This window comes from Mus caroli, unplaced genomic scaffold (genome assembly GCF_978045245.1).
Source record: "Mus caroli unplaced genomic scaffold, Mus_caroli_1 scaffold_6, whole genome shotgun sequence".
Lineage (NCBI taxonomy): Eukaryota > Metazoa > Chordata > Mammalia > Rodentia > Muridae > Mus > Mus caroli.
The window spans coordinates 74,799-94,261 of NW_028227261.1; the positions used below are offsets into that span (position 1 = coordinate 74,799).

A 19,463-nucleotide genomic window follows, 5' to 3' on the forward strand; every position below is an offset into this window, starting at 1 on the left:
CACACACACACACACACACACATAAATGTAATTTTGATTTTTAAAAAAGATTTATTTTGCCAGGCAGTGGTGGCATACACTTTTAATCCCAGCACTTGGGAAGCAGAGGCAAGTGGATTTCTGAGTTCGAGGCCAGCCTGGTCTACAGAGTGAGTTCCAGGACAGCCAGGACTGCACAGAGAAACCCTGTCAAAAAAAAAAAAAAAAAAAAAAAAGATTTATTTTAAAATAGTCTTACTGAGCTTAACACGCAACAAACTGCAAATGTTCAAAGTATACAGTGCTAGTCTTTGACATAAGTATTCATTGAGTATGTCAATCTCCAGAGAGCCATTGTCCTAGGGAGTCTTTCCTCCCCTCCTTTCAAGGTACCATTGCCAGTTTTCTGTCACTATAAAGTGAGTCACCTTGTCCAGAATTTTATGTAAATGGAATCATATGTTGCAGCATCTGACATCAGTGAAGAGAGATGAATTCACGGTGGACTGAAGTCACGATAGCTCGTATTAGGTCCAGTTTGCGTTTTCATTTTATACTCTAAACCCACAAGATAGGGCTAACAAGCAAGCAAGATTTTATAGAAGCTACTGTCAGCAGATTGTTAAGGGCAGCAATCCACTGCTGGAGCTATTTCTCCAAGTCATTCTGTTCCAGGTGGCAGTGAAGTCATGCTTGGCAAACAGGCAGTACAAGTAGTGCTTTAGGAAAGTCACTAAACTACTCAATAAAACAGTATCTAATAACTGGTCTTTTCTACCTTATTCTACTTCATAGACAGTATATATTTGTACTGTGTGAAATTAAGTTCATCCACCCTACTGCATTTATCAAATTTTTTTGAAACAGGGTCTCACACTGTAGACCACAATGAGCTCAAACTCAAGGAAATCTTGCTGTCTTGCTGCCTCAGACTCTGGAGTTCTGAGCTTACAAATGTGAAGCCCCACAGCTGATTTACATTTATCATGCTTAAAACCTGGGGGCCAGGTGTGGTAATACATACCTTTGATCCCAGGACTCAGGAGGCAGAGGCAGGCAGGCAGGCAGACAGATATCTGTAAATGTGAGGCCTGATTCATCTACATAACATAGTTCCAGGCCAGCCAGGGCTATATAGTGGTTCCCGTGTCTCAAAAAAAATTATTTTTTTATTATTTATTTATTTGGAGACAGGGTTTCTCTGTGTAGCTAGCCCTGGCTGGCCTAGAACTCACTCTGTAGACCAGGCTGGCCTCGAATTCAGAAATCTGCCTGCCTCTGCTTCCCAAGTGCTGGAATTAAAGGCATGTACCACCACTGCCCAGTTCAAAAAATATTTTTGTAGTTTCTTTTTTAAATTATTTTTTTGTTATGTTATTTGGTGTTTTGCCTGGATGTATGTTTGTGTGAGGCTGTCAAAAGCCTTGAAATTGGAGTTACAGACAGGTATGAACTGACATGTGGGTGCTAGAAATTGAACCCAGATTCTCTGGGAAAGCAGCCAGTGCTCTTAACCACTGAGCCATCCCTCCAGCCTCAAATTCGATAGTTTTTAAAGACAGCGTCTCCCTGTGTAGCCCTGGTGAGTCTGGAACTTACTATGCAGACCAGGCTGGTGAATTCAGAGATCTGCCTTGTAAATGCTGAGATTAAGGTGCGTACTACCATTGTTTTAGCTGGTCTTGGGTTAACTTGACCCACGAACTGGAGTTATATGAAAGGAGGGAAACTTAACTAAGAAAAATACCTTTATAAGAGCAGCTCTAAGGCATTTTCCTAATTAGTTATTGATAACAGAGCCCAGGCCATTATAGGTGGGTGGTTCTATCCCTGGACTAGTGGTCCTTGGTTCTATAAGAAAGTAGGCTGAGCAAGCCAGTAAGCAACACCCACTACCCCCAGCCCCAGCCCCAGCCCCAGCTCCACCCCATGGCCTCTGTATCAGCTCCTGCTTCCATGATCTTGCCCTGTTTGAGTTCCTGTTATAACTTCAATGATAAAAGTGCTGTGGAAGTATAAACCAAACCAAAACAAAAAACAACAACAAACCTTTCCTCCCAAATTGCTTTTGGTCATGGGTTTTGTCATAATAATAGAAACCTTATCCATGCGTAGCAATTTTTACACTTATTTATTTTGTATGTATGTGTGTGGACATGCACATCCCATAGCATGAGGAGGTCAGAGGACAAATCATTGGAATTGGTTCTCTCCTGGAATTTGGGTGCCAGGGATAAAACTCAGATCATCAGGCTTGGAAGCAATCACCCTTACCCACTGAGCTAACTTACTGGCTGTTGTGTGACAATACTTTTACTGGAGAGACATCTACTCACCATAGACAGGGAACCCTAGACAGAGCAAAGTGCAGATACCACAAAAGTCCAACTTGATAAACCAGTGAGCTTTATTGGGATTACTTACAGCATTCAGACAGCTAGTTATATTATCAAAGCCCACCTCAGCACAGATGACAGCTCACAGGGCTAGGAACCTGAAGCATACTACACCCCTGCAGGCAGCCTAACAGATTGGAGAGTGTCCTTTCCAGGTGCCTCAGCTGGTTTCTGCTTCTTCTGAGTCTTTGAAGCTTGGCTGGTCTGTCTTCTTGGTGACTGGTCTGGTCTGAGACACTTCTGCAGCTCAGCTTGTCTTAGTGTCTTATTTGCAGCTTGTCTCTCCTAGTCTAAGAGGGACTCTCAGCTTTGATAGCTTACTCTGGCAGGGAAAGATCTAGGGAATCTGGTCAGTTTCAGGGACTTCATGAAGCTCTAAGTTATTTACTTCCTTTTAAAGAGCTTCCATGCACATTAGAATGTTTCAATCTAGAAGGAAACTGTTACATAACATCTGCCCACTCTTAGAAGTTTTACTACCTTTTAGTAGTGCAATAGTCCAGGGGATAAAGCCCTCCTGTATGTAGTCTGCAGTTTTCTTCCTAGTCTGTAGTTTATCTTTATCTTTTTATTTTTAAAAATATTTCTTTTAAATTCCCTCTCCCTCTCCCTATCCCCTCTCCCTGCCAGTCAAGGTCTAACTCTGTAGTTAAAGCTGGCTTCAGAACTAAGTCTCCTGCATTAGCTTCCACTAGGATTACAAATGTGTGCCATCAAGCTTGGGAGGTAGAGGCAGGAAGACCTCTGAGAGTTCAAAGCCAGCCTGGTCTACATTGTAAATTGCAGGACAGCCAGAGCTACAGAGTGAGAGCCTATCTCAAAACAAACAAAAACAAAAACCTAAATGTGGGGCTGGTGAGATGGCTCAGCGGGTAAGAGCACCCAACTGCTCTTCTGAAGGTCCTGAGTTCAAGTCCTAGCAACCACATGGTGGCTCACAACCATCCTTAAGGAGATCTGACTGGTGTGTCTGAAGACAGCTGCAGTGTACTTACATATAATAAATAAATAAATAAATATTTAAAAAAAAAAAAAAACCAGAGCCGGGCGTGGTGGTGCACGCCTTTAATCCCAGCACTCGGAAGGCAGAGGCAGGCGGATTTCTGAGTTCAAGGCCAGCCTGGTCTACAAAGTGAGTTCCAGGACAGCCAGGGCTACACAGAGAAACCCTGTCTCGAAAAACCAAAAAAACAAAACAACAACAACAACAACAACAACAAAAAACACCTAAATGTGTGCCACCACCCATAGCTGAAGCTGTTGCTTTTTGTTTTGTTTTGTTTTGTTTTCACACTTTATAGCTCAGAATGGCATGGAACTCAATAGACTAGGCTTACAGAGACCCACCTGCCTCCACGTCCTAAGTGCTGGAATTAAAGGTGTATCCCAACACACCCAGCTAAAGCTCCCACTTTGTTTTTGAGACCAACATACAAATGTAGTCATGGTTATCCTGGAGCTATGTAGACTGGCCTCAAACTCACAGAGATCTTCTTGCCTCTGCTTTCCAAGGGTTGGGATCAAAGGTATGTATTCTACCATACCTGATTGAAATGCCTTTAAATTAAACCGGTATGTCCATTTTCCTATTCTACAGATGGTAGATGGGAATCTTCCTGGCCAAGTATCCAATTGTCACCCTTCTACCTTCATGGTCATACATCAGGCCTTCTGCTAACAGCAGCCCAAAAAATATGTTGGAGTTCTTCAAAAGACCCTCACTCACAAAGACCACAGAGATCGCCATTGCTGCAAACCACAAGAGGTTTTTTTTACTATTCCAACATGTTGGGGACCCTCCTCAGCATGCAGACCAGAGGAGAGACCCAGAACAAAGAAAGAACACACTTTTTATACCTTGTAAGGGGCAGATTTGGGTAACAGGGCTAGCTGGCTTATTCTCATTGGTGTAGCAAGTAACCTTTTCAGGCATTGATTGGTTTGCATAGTAACAACCTTTGGCCTAGTGACTCACTCTGCCTGCCCTTGCAGCAGTACATTTTGAACTTATGGGTCAGTTATTAATGTCACAGCTATTAATGTCACAGGGAATTCTAGCAAGGTCAGGATAGTTTGTGGTCTTTTTCAGAATTCAGCACGGGGCAGGGTAGGGGAGTTTTTCTGAGAACTATTTTTTTTTTTAAAGATTTATTTATCTATTATATGTAAGTACACTGTAGCTGTCCTCAGACACCCCAGAAGAGGGCGCCAGATCTCGTTACGGATGGTTGTGAGCCACCATGTGGTTGCTGGGATTTGAACTCTGGACCTTCAGGAAGAGCAGTCGGGTCCTCTTACCCACTGAGCCATCTCACCAGCCCCCGAGAACTATTATTTTTATTATGGTTATTTCTCTGAGAACAGCTCATTTTGTTTTGGCAGCGGTAGACTCAGTCATTTTGACTGCTATGTTTCTGAAAGTCCCTTCAGAGGGGAAGGGGCTAGGTGCTCTTGAACTTATTTTAGATTCTACAAATGCATCTGAACCACCAACTAGGTGTTCTATCGCTGTGGTAACTACACAGAAAGTACTCATCCTCCCACCATCGAACCCATGATCCTAAGAGTCTAATGCTCTATCGATTAAGTGGTCCCTTCAACTTTATTCTCTAGTTATCTCAAAGGAGCTGTTCCCAGAGTCAAACCCTCTGACTTCTTTCATACCCCATGGCCTCTAGGTGATCTTAGATCTGTAACCTTCAGGGATTATAATAGTGTTTACAGCTTCTGTTCTTTACACTTTCTTAATGGATTATATAGAAATTATCTTCATTGCTACATAACAAAAACTAAGCCACTGGAAATGAAAAACATTTATGATCTCACAGTTCCTGGCTGGAGCTATCAAAGAGTGACTCTGCTGACAGTAGTTACTCAAGAGTTTCTCAGGACAGGAAGACTTGGTGTGGCTTCAGCTTGGACTCCATCATTGGTATTGACAGGTGGTTTCTGGTCTGGTCTATTTTCTGTAGAAGTCAGTCCTGAGATCAAAGGAATGAGTTGCCCCTTTGTTGCTGTAATGAAACCATGAAAGAAGACTACTAAGCAATGGGTTCAAGCCACTAGAAATTCTTTATTAGCTGGCCAGTTACTGCACTGGATGTTCAGGGTCCCATTGCACTCCCAAGCCTTTCTCAGATTGAGTTGTCGGGGGTTATTTTGTTTGTTTTGTTTTGTTTTTCAAGACAGGGTTTCTCTGTATAGCCCTTGCTGTCCCAGAACTCACTCTGTAGACCAGGCTGGCCTCAAACTCAGAAATCCACCTACTTCTGCCTCCCAAGTGCTGGGATTAAAGGTGTGTGCCACCACCACCCAGCTCACATTGAATTTTTAAGTGCGTGCACACACACACACACACAAATCCTGGGTTGAAACATCTCAGACAGAAGCAGAATTACAAAAGCCCAAAATTAAGGTTAGTAGATTTAGGGACTTTCCAATAGCTATATACCTTGATGGATTAGGTCTTTGTTTTTATTTTGGGTAGGTGGTGCTATGTGCTGAGTTTCATGGCCCGAATGGTTACTTCCATCATGCCATCAGTTGTGCTAAGGTCTAGAAGCCTGTTGTAACCATCCCCAGCATCAGCTGATCCCTTTGGTAAGGGTGTCCAGAATAAACTACAGAAGACAAGAAGTATGGGAGGTAGGCTGGGGTTTGCTTAAGAGAATTACTGTTCTTTCCAGAACACCCTTCTTCTGGAAGAGGTCCTGTAGCTGGCCTTTGACTACTTTATAGGTTCTTCTTTCTTCCACCTTTTAACGCCCTAAGACTTTCTGAATAAAGAAAGCTTTCTGAATAAAGTTAGGGGTCGTAAAGGGGTTGATGTTATGGTTAGACTACTTCCTGCTAATTAGGGGCATTGAGTTCCTTAGGGCAAGTTTGATCTTCACTGGGAGGATATATAATTCCTTTTTTGTGCACAACTACTTAATAAACCTCAACCAACAATGACCAACAACAACCAACAGACAATCCACCCTGCCACTCAGGGGCCTAGCATTTATATACCATCTGAAATTCTCCAGAATTCCAAATGTCACACAACCACAGAAACTATCTGCAGCTGGCAAAATCATGCCTCTACTAGAGCACAAGGCAAGTCATAGTCAGCTGCTGTGAAGCAGCCCCACAGCTCCACACCAGAGATTAAAACAAAAACATATTATTATACTATTTCTGTGGGGCTTTTTGAAAAGATTTATTTATCTATTTCATGTATGTGGGTATACTATCACTGTCTTCAGACTCACCAGAAGACAAAATCAGATGCCCATTACAGATGGTTGTGAGCCACCATGTGATTGCTCAGAATTGAACTCAGGACCTCTGGAAGAGCAATCAGTGCTCTTAACCACTGAGCCATCTCTCCGGGCCTATTTCTGTGTTTTTTAAGGAAACCGAAATTCCAAAGTTGTCACTACAGAGCCAATATGACCCACTTCCTAGTGCCCTCTTAGGTGACACTTCTTCCCTAGGCCACACCTTCTCCCCCCCCCCCCCACCTCCTGAAGGTGAAGTCTAGATATAAGTACCTCCCCTTTCCTTGAATACCTTTCTGCAGTGAGCAGTTCTCCACCTCCCACACAGACTCTCCTGCTAAGAATATCCTCCAGGGCTGGTGAGATGGCTCAGTGGGTAAGAGCACCCGACTGCTCTTCCGAAGGTCCAGAGTTCAAATCCCAGCAACCACATGGTGGCTCACAACCATCTGTAACGAGATCTGGCGCCCTCTTCTGGAGTGTCTGAAGACAGCTACAGTGTACTTACATATAATAAATAAATAAATCTTTAAAAAAAAAAAAAAAAGAATATCCTCCAGTTCGTTCCTTAGTACCAATGTCCTCCCTTCCTCAGGTCTGAAGGTTACAACATGTATCCCACATGGCACATATTGTTCAGGATCAATTGCTCCAGCTCCTGGAAATTCAGGAAGATTAAAAGCAGTGGGAAAAGCAGGGATGACAAGTTTAGCAAAGACTTCTCCAGATTTCTCCCCGGCATGTACAGCTTGTTGCAAGAATATCCAGGGATAGCCTATTGAAAGAGGTGGTAGATCAACCTGTGATAGTTACTTGCTTTACTTCATGGTGGCTTGGGTGCAGCTTCCATACCACTCACAAGATACTCTGCAGGCTACACTTGAAATGGAGCCACACCTCACACAAGGAAATCATAGCACTCACTCACTAGCAACTCTTGAGGATCAAGAGGCATAAACAGCATAATGGTGACTTTGTGGAGTATGAATGTCCTAGCCTTTGTGCCTGGTATTTTCAATAGCATCCAGGTGCCAGTGATCACGATAATGCAGAAAGAAACTCCAAGCTTCTCCCACTGGATGTGCATCAGGTCTTTGACTCCTCATGAGTCTCTCTCGAATGTTGAGTTTTTCCTCCCAACTACTTAATTCCCAGAAATAATGACTCTGAGACTTATTTATTAATAAATGCCTACACTACAAGCTTTGGCTCCTTCCTGCTAACTCATAACTCAGTTATCCCTTTTATTCTAACCTGAATTCATCTACATGGCTAGTTTCCTCTCCTTCTCAGCATTCTGACGCAAATCTCTCTTGTTCCTGACTAATTCCCAGAATCTTATCTCTGCCAGATGTCCCACCTCTTACTTTCTGCCTCAGCTCATTGGCCATAAGCTTTTTTATTGGCAGATGGTGCTTCCATACAGTTAATAACAGACACTCTGTATACTCTGTCTAGGGATGATGTGTCCTTGCCAGCCTGTCCTGCAGGAATCCCTGCCTGTGTTGCAGGAAGTGAACTTGAGTTGGGAAAGGGAAGCTCAACTTGGCTAGAAGCTGGTATCTTTATGTTGAACCATGAGAATAAGCAGAATCCAAATTGCCAAAATTGAGGTTTCATGGCAGACAAGGTCAGCTCTCCCCCAAGTGCAGCACAAATCAACACAGATCACCTTTCAGGGTCTGGAGAAGAGTATGAAATTTATTATTATTATTTTTTTTTAAAGATTTATTTATTTTATGTATATGAGTACACTGTAGCTGTCTTCAGACTCTCCAGAAGAGGGCATCAGATCCCATTACAGATGATTGTGAGCCACCATGTGGTTGCTGGGAATTGAACTCAGGACCTCTGGAAGAGCAGTCAGTGCTCTTAACCACTGAGCCATCTCTCCAGCCTTATTATTACTTTTTTTTTGTTTGTTTTTGTTTTGTTTTGTTTTGTTTTTTTTTTTGGTTTTTCGAGACAGGGTTTCTCTGTGTAGCCCTGGCTGTCCTGGAACTCACTTTGTAGACCAGGCTGGCCTCGAACTCAGAAATCCGCCTGCAGAGGCTTACTTTTTTTTTTTTTTAAGATTTATTTATTTATTATATGTAAGTACACTGTAGCTGTCTTCAGACATTCCAGAAGAGGGCGCCAGATCTCGTTGCGGATGGTTGTGAGCCACCATGTGGTTGCTGGGATTTGAACTCTGGACCTTCGGAAGAGCAGTCGGGTGCTCTTACCCACTGAGCCATCTCACCAGCCCCTTATTATTACTTTTAAAGACAGGGTTTCCCTGTGCATCCCTGGCTGGCCTGGAACTCACTGACCTCAAACTTCCAGTGATTCACCTGCTTCTACTTTCCAAGCACAGATTACAGGCATGTGCCACCATGCTCAGTAGTACCAGGGCTAAGGAGATGGCTCAGTGGGTAAGAGCACTTGTTCTACAAGCATGGAGAACTGGGTTTAAACCCATGTAAAAAGCTAGACATGACTGTCCTGCCTGGAATTCCAGCACAAGGAATAGGGGACAGAGATTGACAAATTCTGAGAGCTCACTGGCTAGCCAGACTATATAAGAGGCTCACCTTTCAGCTCAATGAGAGGTTTCTTTTGTTGTTTTGTTTTTTGAGACAGTGTTTCTCTGTATAGCACTAGTTGTCCTGGAACTTGATCTGTAGACCAGGCTGTCCTCAAACTCAGAGATTTGCCTGCCTCTCCCTCCTGAGAGCACTGGGATTAAAGGCATGGACCACCCTCACCACCACAACCCCATCCCACCACAGTTACAACCCCACGCCACTCCTGGCAGAAGTCTTGCTGTTTGCCTATGGATACATAGTAGCACATGCATACATCACAATCACACACACACACACACACACACACACACACACACACTTATTTTTTAAATCAGGACCCCCCTTCCCATACTTCTCCCCAATCACCTTCCTGCACTGAGACAGCTTGGTGACTGTCACCTTCTTGGTTGCCCCCTATTGGGGTACATATTATATCCCAGGGTAGTTGCAGACTCCAACACTAACCAAAGCAAAGCCAACCCTGGGGTGTGAGGGGATGCCCCTCACATCCGTATATGCCCTGACTAGATGAAGGGTTTGGGAAACGATCTTGGGTCAGGGATGCCAGAGGTAGGAAGTGGTGCTACTGAACCATACAGTTTAAAACAAAACAAAAGCGCCATCCGACTCTGTAAATAAGTATCCTCTGGTACAAGCCTGCAGTCTTAAGACAAGCCACACTTCACCGCTGCTACAACTTCCAGGTTCAGCTCTGGCCCAGAGACCCGGTTCTCGATTAGGAAGAGGTTACTGGAGTCAGCTGTAGTCAAAGCTTCTGCAAGTGCACCACCGAAAGCGGGAGGCAGAGCTGGCACCTGGGTTCCAGCTGGGACAAGCAGGCCGACAGGTAGCTAAGTAAGCGGAAGCACACCCTCACGTCCTGCCAGGAAACAGATCATCTCGGTGAGGCACTTTTTGAAAGAGCCCAGAACTTGCCCAGGATCTCAGGATCGGCAAAGCAATCTTGCTGAGATCTCAGGGTTAGGGAGCTGCAAGAGTGGGAATCTGTTCCTGTGGTAGTATCCTACACACATCTCACCTCCACACAGTGTCACCCATACACTAGCTGTCACCGGGCCATGTAGGTTCTGCAGATATCTTACAGTCATCTCCAGGATGTCAGTTGTCCTCAGTTTTGTGAGCTTGGCAGCTCTGGAGGCAGGAACGCAGGATGGGTGGCAAGGCAGAGAGTTACCCTTCCCTCTGAATCTTAGGCTCTGAGGGCCACAGTAAGGCCTGAGAACTGAACTCTGAGTGCTTCATCCCAGCCCCCACTCACATCCTTCCTATGCCCGCGTTCAGAATGATGGTCTGGAGCAGAACCATGCTTGCATTGATGCACGCTCGCCGCCCCTTCTCCAGCTTCGAGGACTATTAAGGTAGAGCAGCGGTTGAGTCCGGTGTTCCATTTGTCCCTCCCTCAACTTTGCGGGTTTTTGGCAGCGTTGGCCTTCTTGTCTGGGGTCCAGCTAGTGTTGGTCAGAGTTCAGACGAGGGCTGAGACGCTCGGCTTTCCACAGTGCACCTGGCGCCCTAGTGAGTACAGAGTGGGCATGCACCTACAAGACTGAAACCTGAGTGCGAGCTTTGAGCGCTTAAATAAGGCGGAGGGTGGGGGTGGGATGGGGAGGGAGCGGCGGGGCTTGTGAATCTTTCTTGACTTCAGTTCCCACACTCCTCCCAGCCAATGGAAGAGCCAGTCTCCAGCCCGGCCTTCGGCCCGCCCTCTCCGGTTGTTACGTGTAGCCAATCCCCGGAAAGACCAGCTTCAAAAGTGAACCCGACGCCGAAGTCTACTATTGAGAGGGCATTGCAACCGAAAGGAGGTCTCCGGTTAGAGTGGGCGGGGCGGAGGCTCCTGGCTCACTTACTTTTGGAGAAGAAGCACTAGAGGATATGGGAGGCAATTCATGATCACCTTGTAGGAAATCTAGAAGGATATTTCTCCAAAAACTAGAAAGCAAATTCTCAGGACTGTGAGTGAAGTCAGGACCCATTGAGGCTCCTCACACAGTCCTACCCAAGACTCTAGCAGTATCAAGACAGCCACTTGTCTCCTCAGTCGAACAGCATTTACTCATGTGCAGCGTTGTTTCCAGCAATGAGCCTGAAACAAACACAGAGGTCTTGGAACAAGCTTTGGTAGAAAGATGAACCAACACCAGACACCGAGACTAGAGGGAGGTCAACTGATCCTGGTCACCTGATAAGTGACATCAACTGATATCACAGGGCAGCGGAAGGACAACTTCGTGCAATGTAAGGATAAGGATATCAGTGGTGACAGAAACCAAATGGGATGATGTCATGGTGCTAATGATGTATTCTGAATTACCCCACTGCTAAGTACAGCAAAGAAGAACTCAAAAAGTTAGGGCAAGTGAGGCATAGTTGCACATGCCTTTAATGTAGCATTCAAGAGGCAGAGACAGAAAGAGCTCTGTGAGTTTGAGGCCTGCCTAGTCTACAGAGTAAGTTCCAGCACAGCCAGAGTTACATAGTGAGGCCCTTTCTCAAAACACACACACACCAAATTTTTTTTCCAAAGGAAAATAAGAAAACCAGGGCCATTATCATCTTAATGGTTGCTAATGTTTTCATTCTGAGTTACACTAAGCACAGCATAGCCTGGCAGCTGCCTCCATTCCATGGAGGTGGCCTGAGACCACAAGAGGGGCTAGACACCCTACTGATGGTCCTACTTCTTTAATTTTCTTTAAATATTGGGCTGGAAAGACAGCTATGTGGAAAGTGATTGAAGAAAACACTCAACATTAATCTCTGACATGTATAAGCACACATATGCATACATATAAGCAAAATAAATAAACAAAATTTATATATCCAGTTCCTTCTAAATTTCTAATTTCCTGCACTGACATATACACAATGCCCCCCCCCCCCAATACACTGTATCCACATAATTAAAACTAAACCTTAAAAAAATAATCTGGGCCAGGTGTGGTGGCGCACGCCTTTAATCCCAGCACTTGGGAGGCAGAGGCAGGCAGATTTCTGAGTTCGAGGCCAGCCTGGTCTTCAAAGTGAGTTCCAGGACAGCCAGGGCTATTCAGAGAAATCCTGTCTCAAAAAAAAAAAAAAAAAAAAAAAAAAAAAAAATCTGAGCCAGGCAGTGGTGGCACACACATTTAATTCCAGCTCTTGGGAGGCAGAGGCAGGCAGATTTCTGAGTTTGAGGCCAGCCTAGTATATAACTCAATTGTTAGAGTACTTACTTAGCATGCATGAAGCTCTGGGTTCTGTTCCCAGAACTGCAGAAAATGGCACAGAAGATGCATCTCTAAAATCTCAGAACATGAGCAGGAGAAACAGAAGGTCCAGTTTAAGGCCAATTTTAAAGTGAGTTTGAAGCCAGCATGGACTACATAGCAAAGACTACTTCAAAAAACAAACTCATCTGACTCAATGTATCTTTATGTAAGCAATACTTTGTTCTCTTAGCTTTTCAAGACAGAGTCTTGGTGCTTCAACAGTTTACAGTTGTTCTGTAAACCAGGCTAGCCCTGAACTCAGACATCTACCTGCCTCTGCTTCCCCAGTGCTGGAATCAAAGGTATGCACCCTGGCCCAGCTACAATAGGGTCTTTTTTTTTTTTTTAACTTTTTTTTTAAAAAGATTTATTTATTTATTATATGTAAGTACACTGTATTTGTCTTCAGACACTCCAGAAGAGGAAGTCAGATCTCGTTACAGATGGTTGTGAGCAACCATGTGGTTGCTGGGATTTGAAGTCCGGACCTTTGGAAGAGCAGTTGGGTGCTCTTACCCACTGAGCCATCTCACCAGCCCCCGATAGGGTCTTAATAAACTGGTCTAGGACAGAAATGCTTTCTACAAGCACCCCCCCCCCGAAAACTATTGTTCTAAACTAATAACCAATAGTAGTTGTCTTTGGGCAATTCTGATTGTTACTATGTTATGCAGTTTCTGAATTATTATGCCATTTTCCAAGATAACTAATTTCCAAGCTAACAAATGACAAATACATTTTCTTTTCTTTTCTTTTTTTTTTTTTGGTTTTTCGAGACAGGGTTTCTCTTGTGTAGCCCTGGCTGTCCTGGCACTCACTTTGTAGACCAGGCTGGCCTCGAACTCAGAAATCTGCCTCCCTCTGCCTCCCGAGTGCTGGGATTAAAGGCATGTGCCACCACGCCCGGCGACAAATACATTTTCTATTATTAGTTCCTATTCTGACTTTTACATGCCTTGTGAAGGACCTGAAGGGTGTTTAGGGAGTTTTAGAGCACACAGGCCTGGTTACAGCTTTGACTCTTGAGAGCCAGTCCCTTTCCTTCCCAACTACAGTTTCTTTTCATTCGGTTTTGTTTTTCCCACTCAGTTAAAGTATGCCTTAGGAAAAGGAAACCGAAACAGAAAATAGCTCTAGTTTCTGGAAGCTCCACCTCTTCACACCCACAGTGTCACACCCACAGCTCATATTTAAAACAGTTGACCCAGTCTCTGGCTGTGAGAGTTGATCCAGTCTCTGACTGTGAGAGCAAGCAGCCAGAAGCAGACTCCTTAATTCCAGGGGACCTAGAGCTAGAGCCTACTGCAATGGTGAGTCCAATCTGGGACAGAGGCAGATGGGTTTCATTTTAGTTGACTTTACTCCATTCCTTGATAGGGTCTTCCAGAGACAGAATAGTCACAGTATGAGAATAGAATATAATTGTTTAAAGCTCACTCCTGGAGGGGGGGGGCAGGTTCTTTGCTCAGATTCCAGCCCTAGATCCCTTAAGGCTGGACCCAGAAGGCTATCTTTATGGGTGAACTGAAACAATGTGATGGTTGTGGGAAGCTGACCCTTTAGAACTGAGGCCTCCATATCATATACCTGGATGGTTCCCCTAATAGAGGAGAGGATGGGGTGGGGGGTGGGGGACACGGACGGACGTGGGGGCTGACCCTGTGACTGGTGCTTTGCATGTAGTAACTCCCAGCCAAAGTTGCTAAACCAGTGGTTCTCAGCCAAAGGATTCAGGAACCTTTTGGGGGCCTGAATGACCTTCTCACAGGAGTCGCATATCAGATATCCTGCATATAGCAAAACCAGTTATGAAGTAGTGATGAAAACAATTTTGTGGTTGAGGGTCACTACAACTCGAGGAGCTGTATTAAAGAATGGAAGCACTCGGGAGGCAGAGGCAGGCGGATTTCTGAGTTCGAGGCCAGCCTGGTCTACAAAGTGAGTGCCAGGACAGCCAGGGCTACACAGAGAAACCCTGTCTCGAAAAACCAAAAAAAAAAAAAAAAAAAGAATGGAAGCATTATATTAGAGTCATAGCATTAGGAAGCTTGAGAACCACTACTAAATCCATGTGATGCTTGCAGGCCTGGGACCTAAAGGTGAAGATGCTGGGGGGTAACGATTTCCTGGTGTCTGTGACAAACTCCATGATGGTGTCAGAACTGAAGAAGCAGATTGCTCAGAAGATTGGTGTGCCAGCTTTCCAGCAGCGCCTGGCCCACCAAAATGAAGTGCTCCAGGACGGTCTTACCCTTTCCAGTCTGGGTCTGGGTCCCAGCAGCACAGTCATGCTAGTGGTACAGAACTGCAGCAACCCTCTGAGCATCCTGGTGAGGAACGAAAGGGGCCACAGCAACATCTATGAGGTCTTTCTGACACAGACTGTAGACATGCTTAAGAAGAAGGTGTCCCAGCGGGAACAAGTCCATGAAGACCAATTCTGGCTGAGCTTCGAGGGAAGGCCCATGGAGGACAAAGAGCTGCTGGGGGAGTATGGCCTAAAGCCCCAGTGCACAGTGATCAAGCATTTGCGCCTGAGGGGTGGGGGAGGGGACCAATATGCCTAAGGCCCCCATCCAGAGCCAGTGTTGGTTATAAAAGATGATGCAATAAAAAGCTCTGCCTCTTGTTTGCTTGTCCCTCTCCAGAAATGCCCTTCTATCCATGGTGAGAAGGCTCTGGGTTGCCAAGTTAAGAGGCAAGGATTTCACAGTTAGAGCCTAGTGAGGAAATGCCCCTTCCAAACCCTTTGAGTAATTAATTCACTTCTGGAAAAAGACACTTTTGCTTGGACCCAGTCCTTAGCCTCAGCCAGGCCCTAAAAATGTCCCCATGTCTACATGTGGCTCAGGAGGGACAGGTCAGGCCAGTTTCTACCAGTAGCAGGATAAGGCTCCTAATGGAACCAGTGAACTGCTCAGATCCTTTGGAAACAGTGAAGGAATGTCCTTGGACCTATCTGGGTAAGCTGTGAAGGAGGGTGATGTGTTCTTTTGTATGTGTTCCTAGTCCCACCTGCACTAGTTCACAGAGGGTAGGATGGGGTCTCACCATTCAAATCAGTCACTTGCTGTTTAGGACATGGTGGTTAGCAAGTACACCTCATCGGGGCTATAAAGAGGCCACTATAGGGCCGGGCGTGGTGGCGCACGCCTTTAATCCCAGCACTCGGGAGGCAGAGGCAGGCAGATTTCTGAGTTCGAGGCCAGCCTGGTCTACAAAGTGAGCAAGTCAGTACAAGTACTTCAGACCTTTAAGAGAATTTGAATGGAAACTCAGAAGACCCCCTTCTGGTTGGTGTGTTTGTGCTTATCTGGATTAGGTGCCGCCAGATCTAGTAATGCTGGAGCCCACTGTGTAGATGTGACCTCAAATCTTCACTGACCGATTTCTTCCTTGAATCCTATCAGGGTCCAGGAGGTGGAGTCTTTCTCAGGAGGAAGAGCTCCTGACACTCACACTTCACTCTGGCTTCTGGCTCAACAGCCTATGGAAGATAGAATAGTGTCTTCTCTCGTTCTTTTTTTTTTTTTTTCCCCAAAATGTTTTTCTTCATTTACATTTCAAATGCTATCCAGAAAATCCCCTATCCCACCCCCCACCTCATTCTCTCGGTTTGTTTGTTTGTTTTGTTTTTGTTTTTTTTTATGGTTTCTCTGTGTAGCCCTGGCTGTCCTGGAACTCACTTTGTAGACCAGGCTGGCCTTGAACTCAGAAATCCGCCTACCTCTGCCTCCCAAGTGCTGGGATTAAAGGCGTGCGCCACCACCGCCCGGCTCATTCTTTCAACCTTCTGTAGGACTAATGCTAGCTTGGCTCCCGTTGGCCTCAGTTTATATCCTGTACTTAGCCCGGCCAAGTTGGGGAAGCTCTGGTCCACAGAGGGGGCGGGGACGTGGAAGGTTCTGTAGCAAGACTAGAGAAGACAGCCTTAAGTCCACAAGGAGCATCACACTGGGCGGGTCTGAGCGCAATTCAGTACAGTCACCACTGACCGGCCATCGGCAGGGGGCGTAGCCCAGCTGGACCGCCGTAGAGCCTGTGGTGGTACCGGTACAGCCGCGGGGACCTCTGTGAGCAGTCCTAGCGTGAGGCGGACCCAAAGGGTCTGGGGAACGGAAAGTCCGGCTCCGCTAGCATCTCCTGTCCAGAGAGCCCTGCGGCTTTTGGCGCCCCCGCGAGCCCCTTGGAATTCCCAGCACGTCTCCCCTCGATTATACATTAACCTGATTTCAGCTGCATTTCCTGGTGGGAGGACAGTTTAGGCGGACGGGGGAGGGGCCCCGGCGCCACGCCTTCCCCTCCCCCAAGGCGGCCCGCCACCCACCGGGCCAAGGCCCCCGCCCCAGCTCGGCGCCGCAGTCTCCGGGCTTTGTTCGCTGCCCGCGCGGGTCGTAGGGAGCGGGGGGCGGGCTGAGCTCTCAGGGGGAGGGGCGGTGCTGCCCAGTTCCCGCCCATGGCCCGCCCCCACGCCGTCCGCCCTCCCACCTCCTCCGCCTTGCTGCGGTCCAGTTCTGTCCTGCCCCCTGAACGGTCCGGCCCGCGCGCTCTCCCGGCTCCCTTCCGCCGTTCTGGGCTGCGCCATGGTCAGCCTACGGCTGTGTTTCCCGGCCCCGCTGCTGCCACTGCTGCTGCTCTTGGTGGTGGCCGCGCGAACCCTGCCGGGCGCCAGCGGAACGTGCCCGGAGCGTGCCTTGGAGCGGCGCGAGGAGGAGGCGAATGTGGTGCTCACCGGCACAGTGGAGGAGATCCTCAACGTGGACCCGGTGCAGCACACGTACTCATGCAAGGTGGGCCCCGACAGGACCCCACGAGACCCAGCCCTCTGGAATCCCAGCCAGGGGCTCTTTTCCGTAGTTCCCCTCCCTGAGGCCCGCCCTTCGCGTGCCGGCCTCCCCGCTGGGACCCCGTCCCCAAGCCGTGGGAACGAACCCGAAACGTTTCTGCAGCCCCAGCTGGAGCTCCCTTGGCGACCGCCAAGCCTCCGGGTGGGGCATCAGGTCCCGGGAAACTCTGCAGCACGGTGCGAAAGTTACTGCGGGGCCGCTGTGGTTCCTTTCACGGTGTCCAGGCCCCAGTTGCTGTAGTGCCTGCCCCCACCCTTGTCCAAAGCCCCTTTCTTGTTGGGAACAAGTGTACACCTTCACCAAAAGAAAGGAATAGGGTTTGGGGAGGCATGAGGTGGAACGAATTCGGACTGTGGTGAGGCCTTTACTAGGGGCGACGAGTGGTCTGTATAGAGTAAGGGGTGTGTAGTCTAATCCGTAAGTCCGAGGAGCCTGCGTAAGGTGCTGCAGTGAATGCGTGTCGGAGCGGGAGCAGAGAAATGGGCAGAGGGCTGTGGCTGAGTTTCCTGTGCACGAGGAGCAGGGGCAGGTGCTTAGTATCCCTGCTCGAAGAACTGGGTTTCCCCTACCATACAGTAGAATTAGTTCTATTTCAACTAAAGCTGAATTTGAGAGCACCTTGGAATAGGTATGGGGTCGATACCCTCAGAATATCCGTTGCTGGTTTTCCTAGTCCCTCAAATCACTTCGCTGGAAATAGGATTGTTCTTACTCTTTGGGAATGAGAAGGATGGTGACTTCTTTCAGAGTACCGTGTGTTCATGGGATCCCCCCGCTGGGCCCCCTCCTCTCCCTGCCAAGGCACTTTGCCAAGTCCCTGCAGGATTTTCCCGACTTCCTCCCCGCTGCTCCTGGGTGTGGCTGGGGTGGGGGAGGTGTGAGAACTGTGAGCTTCCCCCCTTTGGGTTATCTCCCACCACAATAGTTGGGGGTGGGGGTGCAGGTAGATAAAGTTCTTTAGGTGCTGCAAGTCTTAGGTGCCTAGCAGGAGCTAGGCAGGTGGAAAAGCTGCCCATTGTCTTTTTTGCTCTCTCCATTCCAGAATCCCAAATCCCCAGAGCACCTCAATAAGGGGCTCCTCCCTAGAAATCCTTTCCAAAAAGTGTCTGGGGCCCTGGACTTGTCCTGTGGGCACTGCAGGCTACATCTTCCAGCCATGTCTGTCAGAATGGGTGCCCTCGGGGCCCTAAATAAGGAGGTGGAGGGTGGGGCTGACTTGCATTGCCCAAACTTGACTTTGTGGTTCAGAGCTGCCTTGGCTGCACAGATTCAGGCAGACTATGGAGCAAAGAAGTGGGTCTTTACTTCCTGGGAGAGGTGTTGGCCCACACAAGGTTGTGAAGATCCCAGCTGGGATCTTGCTCTTAAGTCCTTTTACCTAAAGTGTCTGGTCCTGAGTGGTAAGTCCTGACTGGACCCTTATAGTTGGACTTGGGCTGGATAGACCTGAGGTGGGAATATTGTTAGATGGTATGCCTTCTTATGTGTCATCCTGAATCCAGTAAGGTGTCTACTGCACTGCAGCCTTGGAACATCTCTGCCCAAGGCTGGAGTTCACTGTGGACATTGGCTTGAGCTAGTGAGACCAAAGAGGGGAAAGGGTCCAGGTGTCCAGCCTGCAACCCTGTCCTCATAGGACCAATACTCTTTTACTTCCATGTTCGCTCAGGTTCGAGTGTGGCGGTACTTGAAAGGCAAAGATGTGGTGGCCCAAGAGAGCCTGCTGGATGGTGGCAACAAGGTGGTAATTGGTGGCTTTGGAGACCCCCTCATCTGCGACAACCAGGTGTCCACCGGGGACACTAGAATCTTCTTTGTGAACCCAGCACCACCCTACCTGTGGCCAGCCCACAAGAATGAGTTGATGCTCAACTCCAGCCTTATGCGGATCACTTTGCGGAACCTGGAAGAGGTGGAGTTCTGTGTAGAAGGTGCGTGGTGAGAGTGTTCCTTTAAGGGCCAGTGGCTTGCTGATAGTGACAGAAATTTATGGGATCTGAGGGTGGGGTGCAGAGGAGAGCTTGCAGTGGGCAGGAGAGTAAACCATCCAGCCGCCGCCGCCTACCTGTGATGCATTATTGCTCCTAGCTCCATCTCTAGCCACACAGATTAAAAAACCCCAAGCTCTGATGTTAGCTCT

The 19,463-nt window shown here is 47.3% G+C and overlaps 2 protein-coding genes across 7 annotated transcripts in view; both read left to right on the top strand.

The window, feature by feature from the left end:
• The first annotated feature begins 13,646 nt into the window (after positions 1-13,646).
• On the top strand, positions 13,647-15,105 carry Isg15 (ISG15 ubiquitin like modifier). The gene is made up of 2 exons (XM_021159871.2): positions 13,647-13,786; positions 14,561-15,105. The coding sequence occupies exons 1-2, from the start codon at positions 13,784-13,786 to the stop codon at positions 15,041-15,043; spliced, it is 486 nt and encodes a 161-aa protein (XP_021015530.1). The 5' UTR covers positions 13,647-13,783; the 3' UTR covers positions 15,044-15,105.
• Positions 15,106-16,976: 1,871 nt separating this feature from the next.
• Positions 16,977-19,463, top strand: part of Agrn (agrin) — a 32,286-nt gene continuing 29,799 nt past the window's right edge. For all 6 annotated transcript variants that reach the window (XM_029476206.2, XM_029476208.2, XM_021159870.3 and 3 more), the window contains exons 1-2: positions 16,977-17,266; positions 18,993-19,254. In XM_029476206.2, the coding sequence (XP_029332066.1) occupies positions 17,060-17,266; positions 18,993-19,254 (469 nt within the window). In that variant the 5' untranslated portion in view covers positions 16,977-17,059. The remainder of the gene's footprint in view (positions 17,267-18,992; positions 19,255-19,463) is intronic.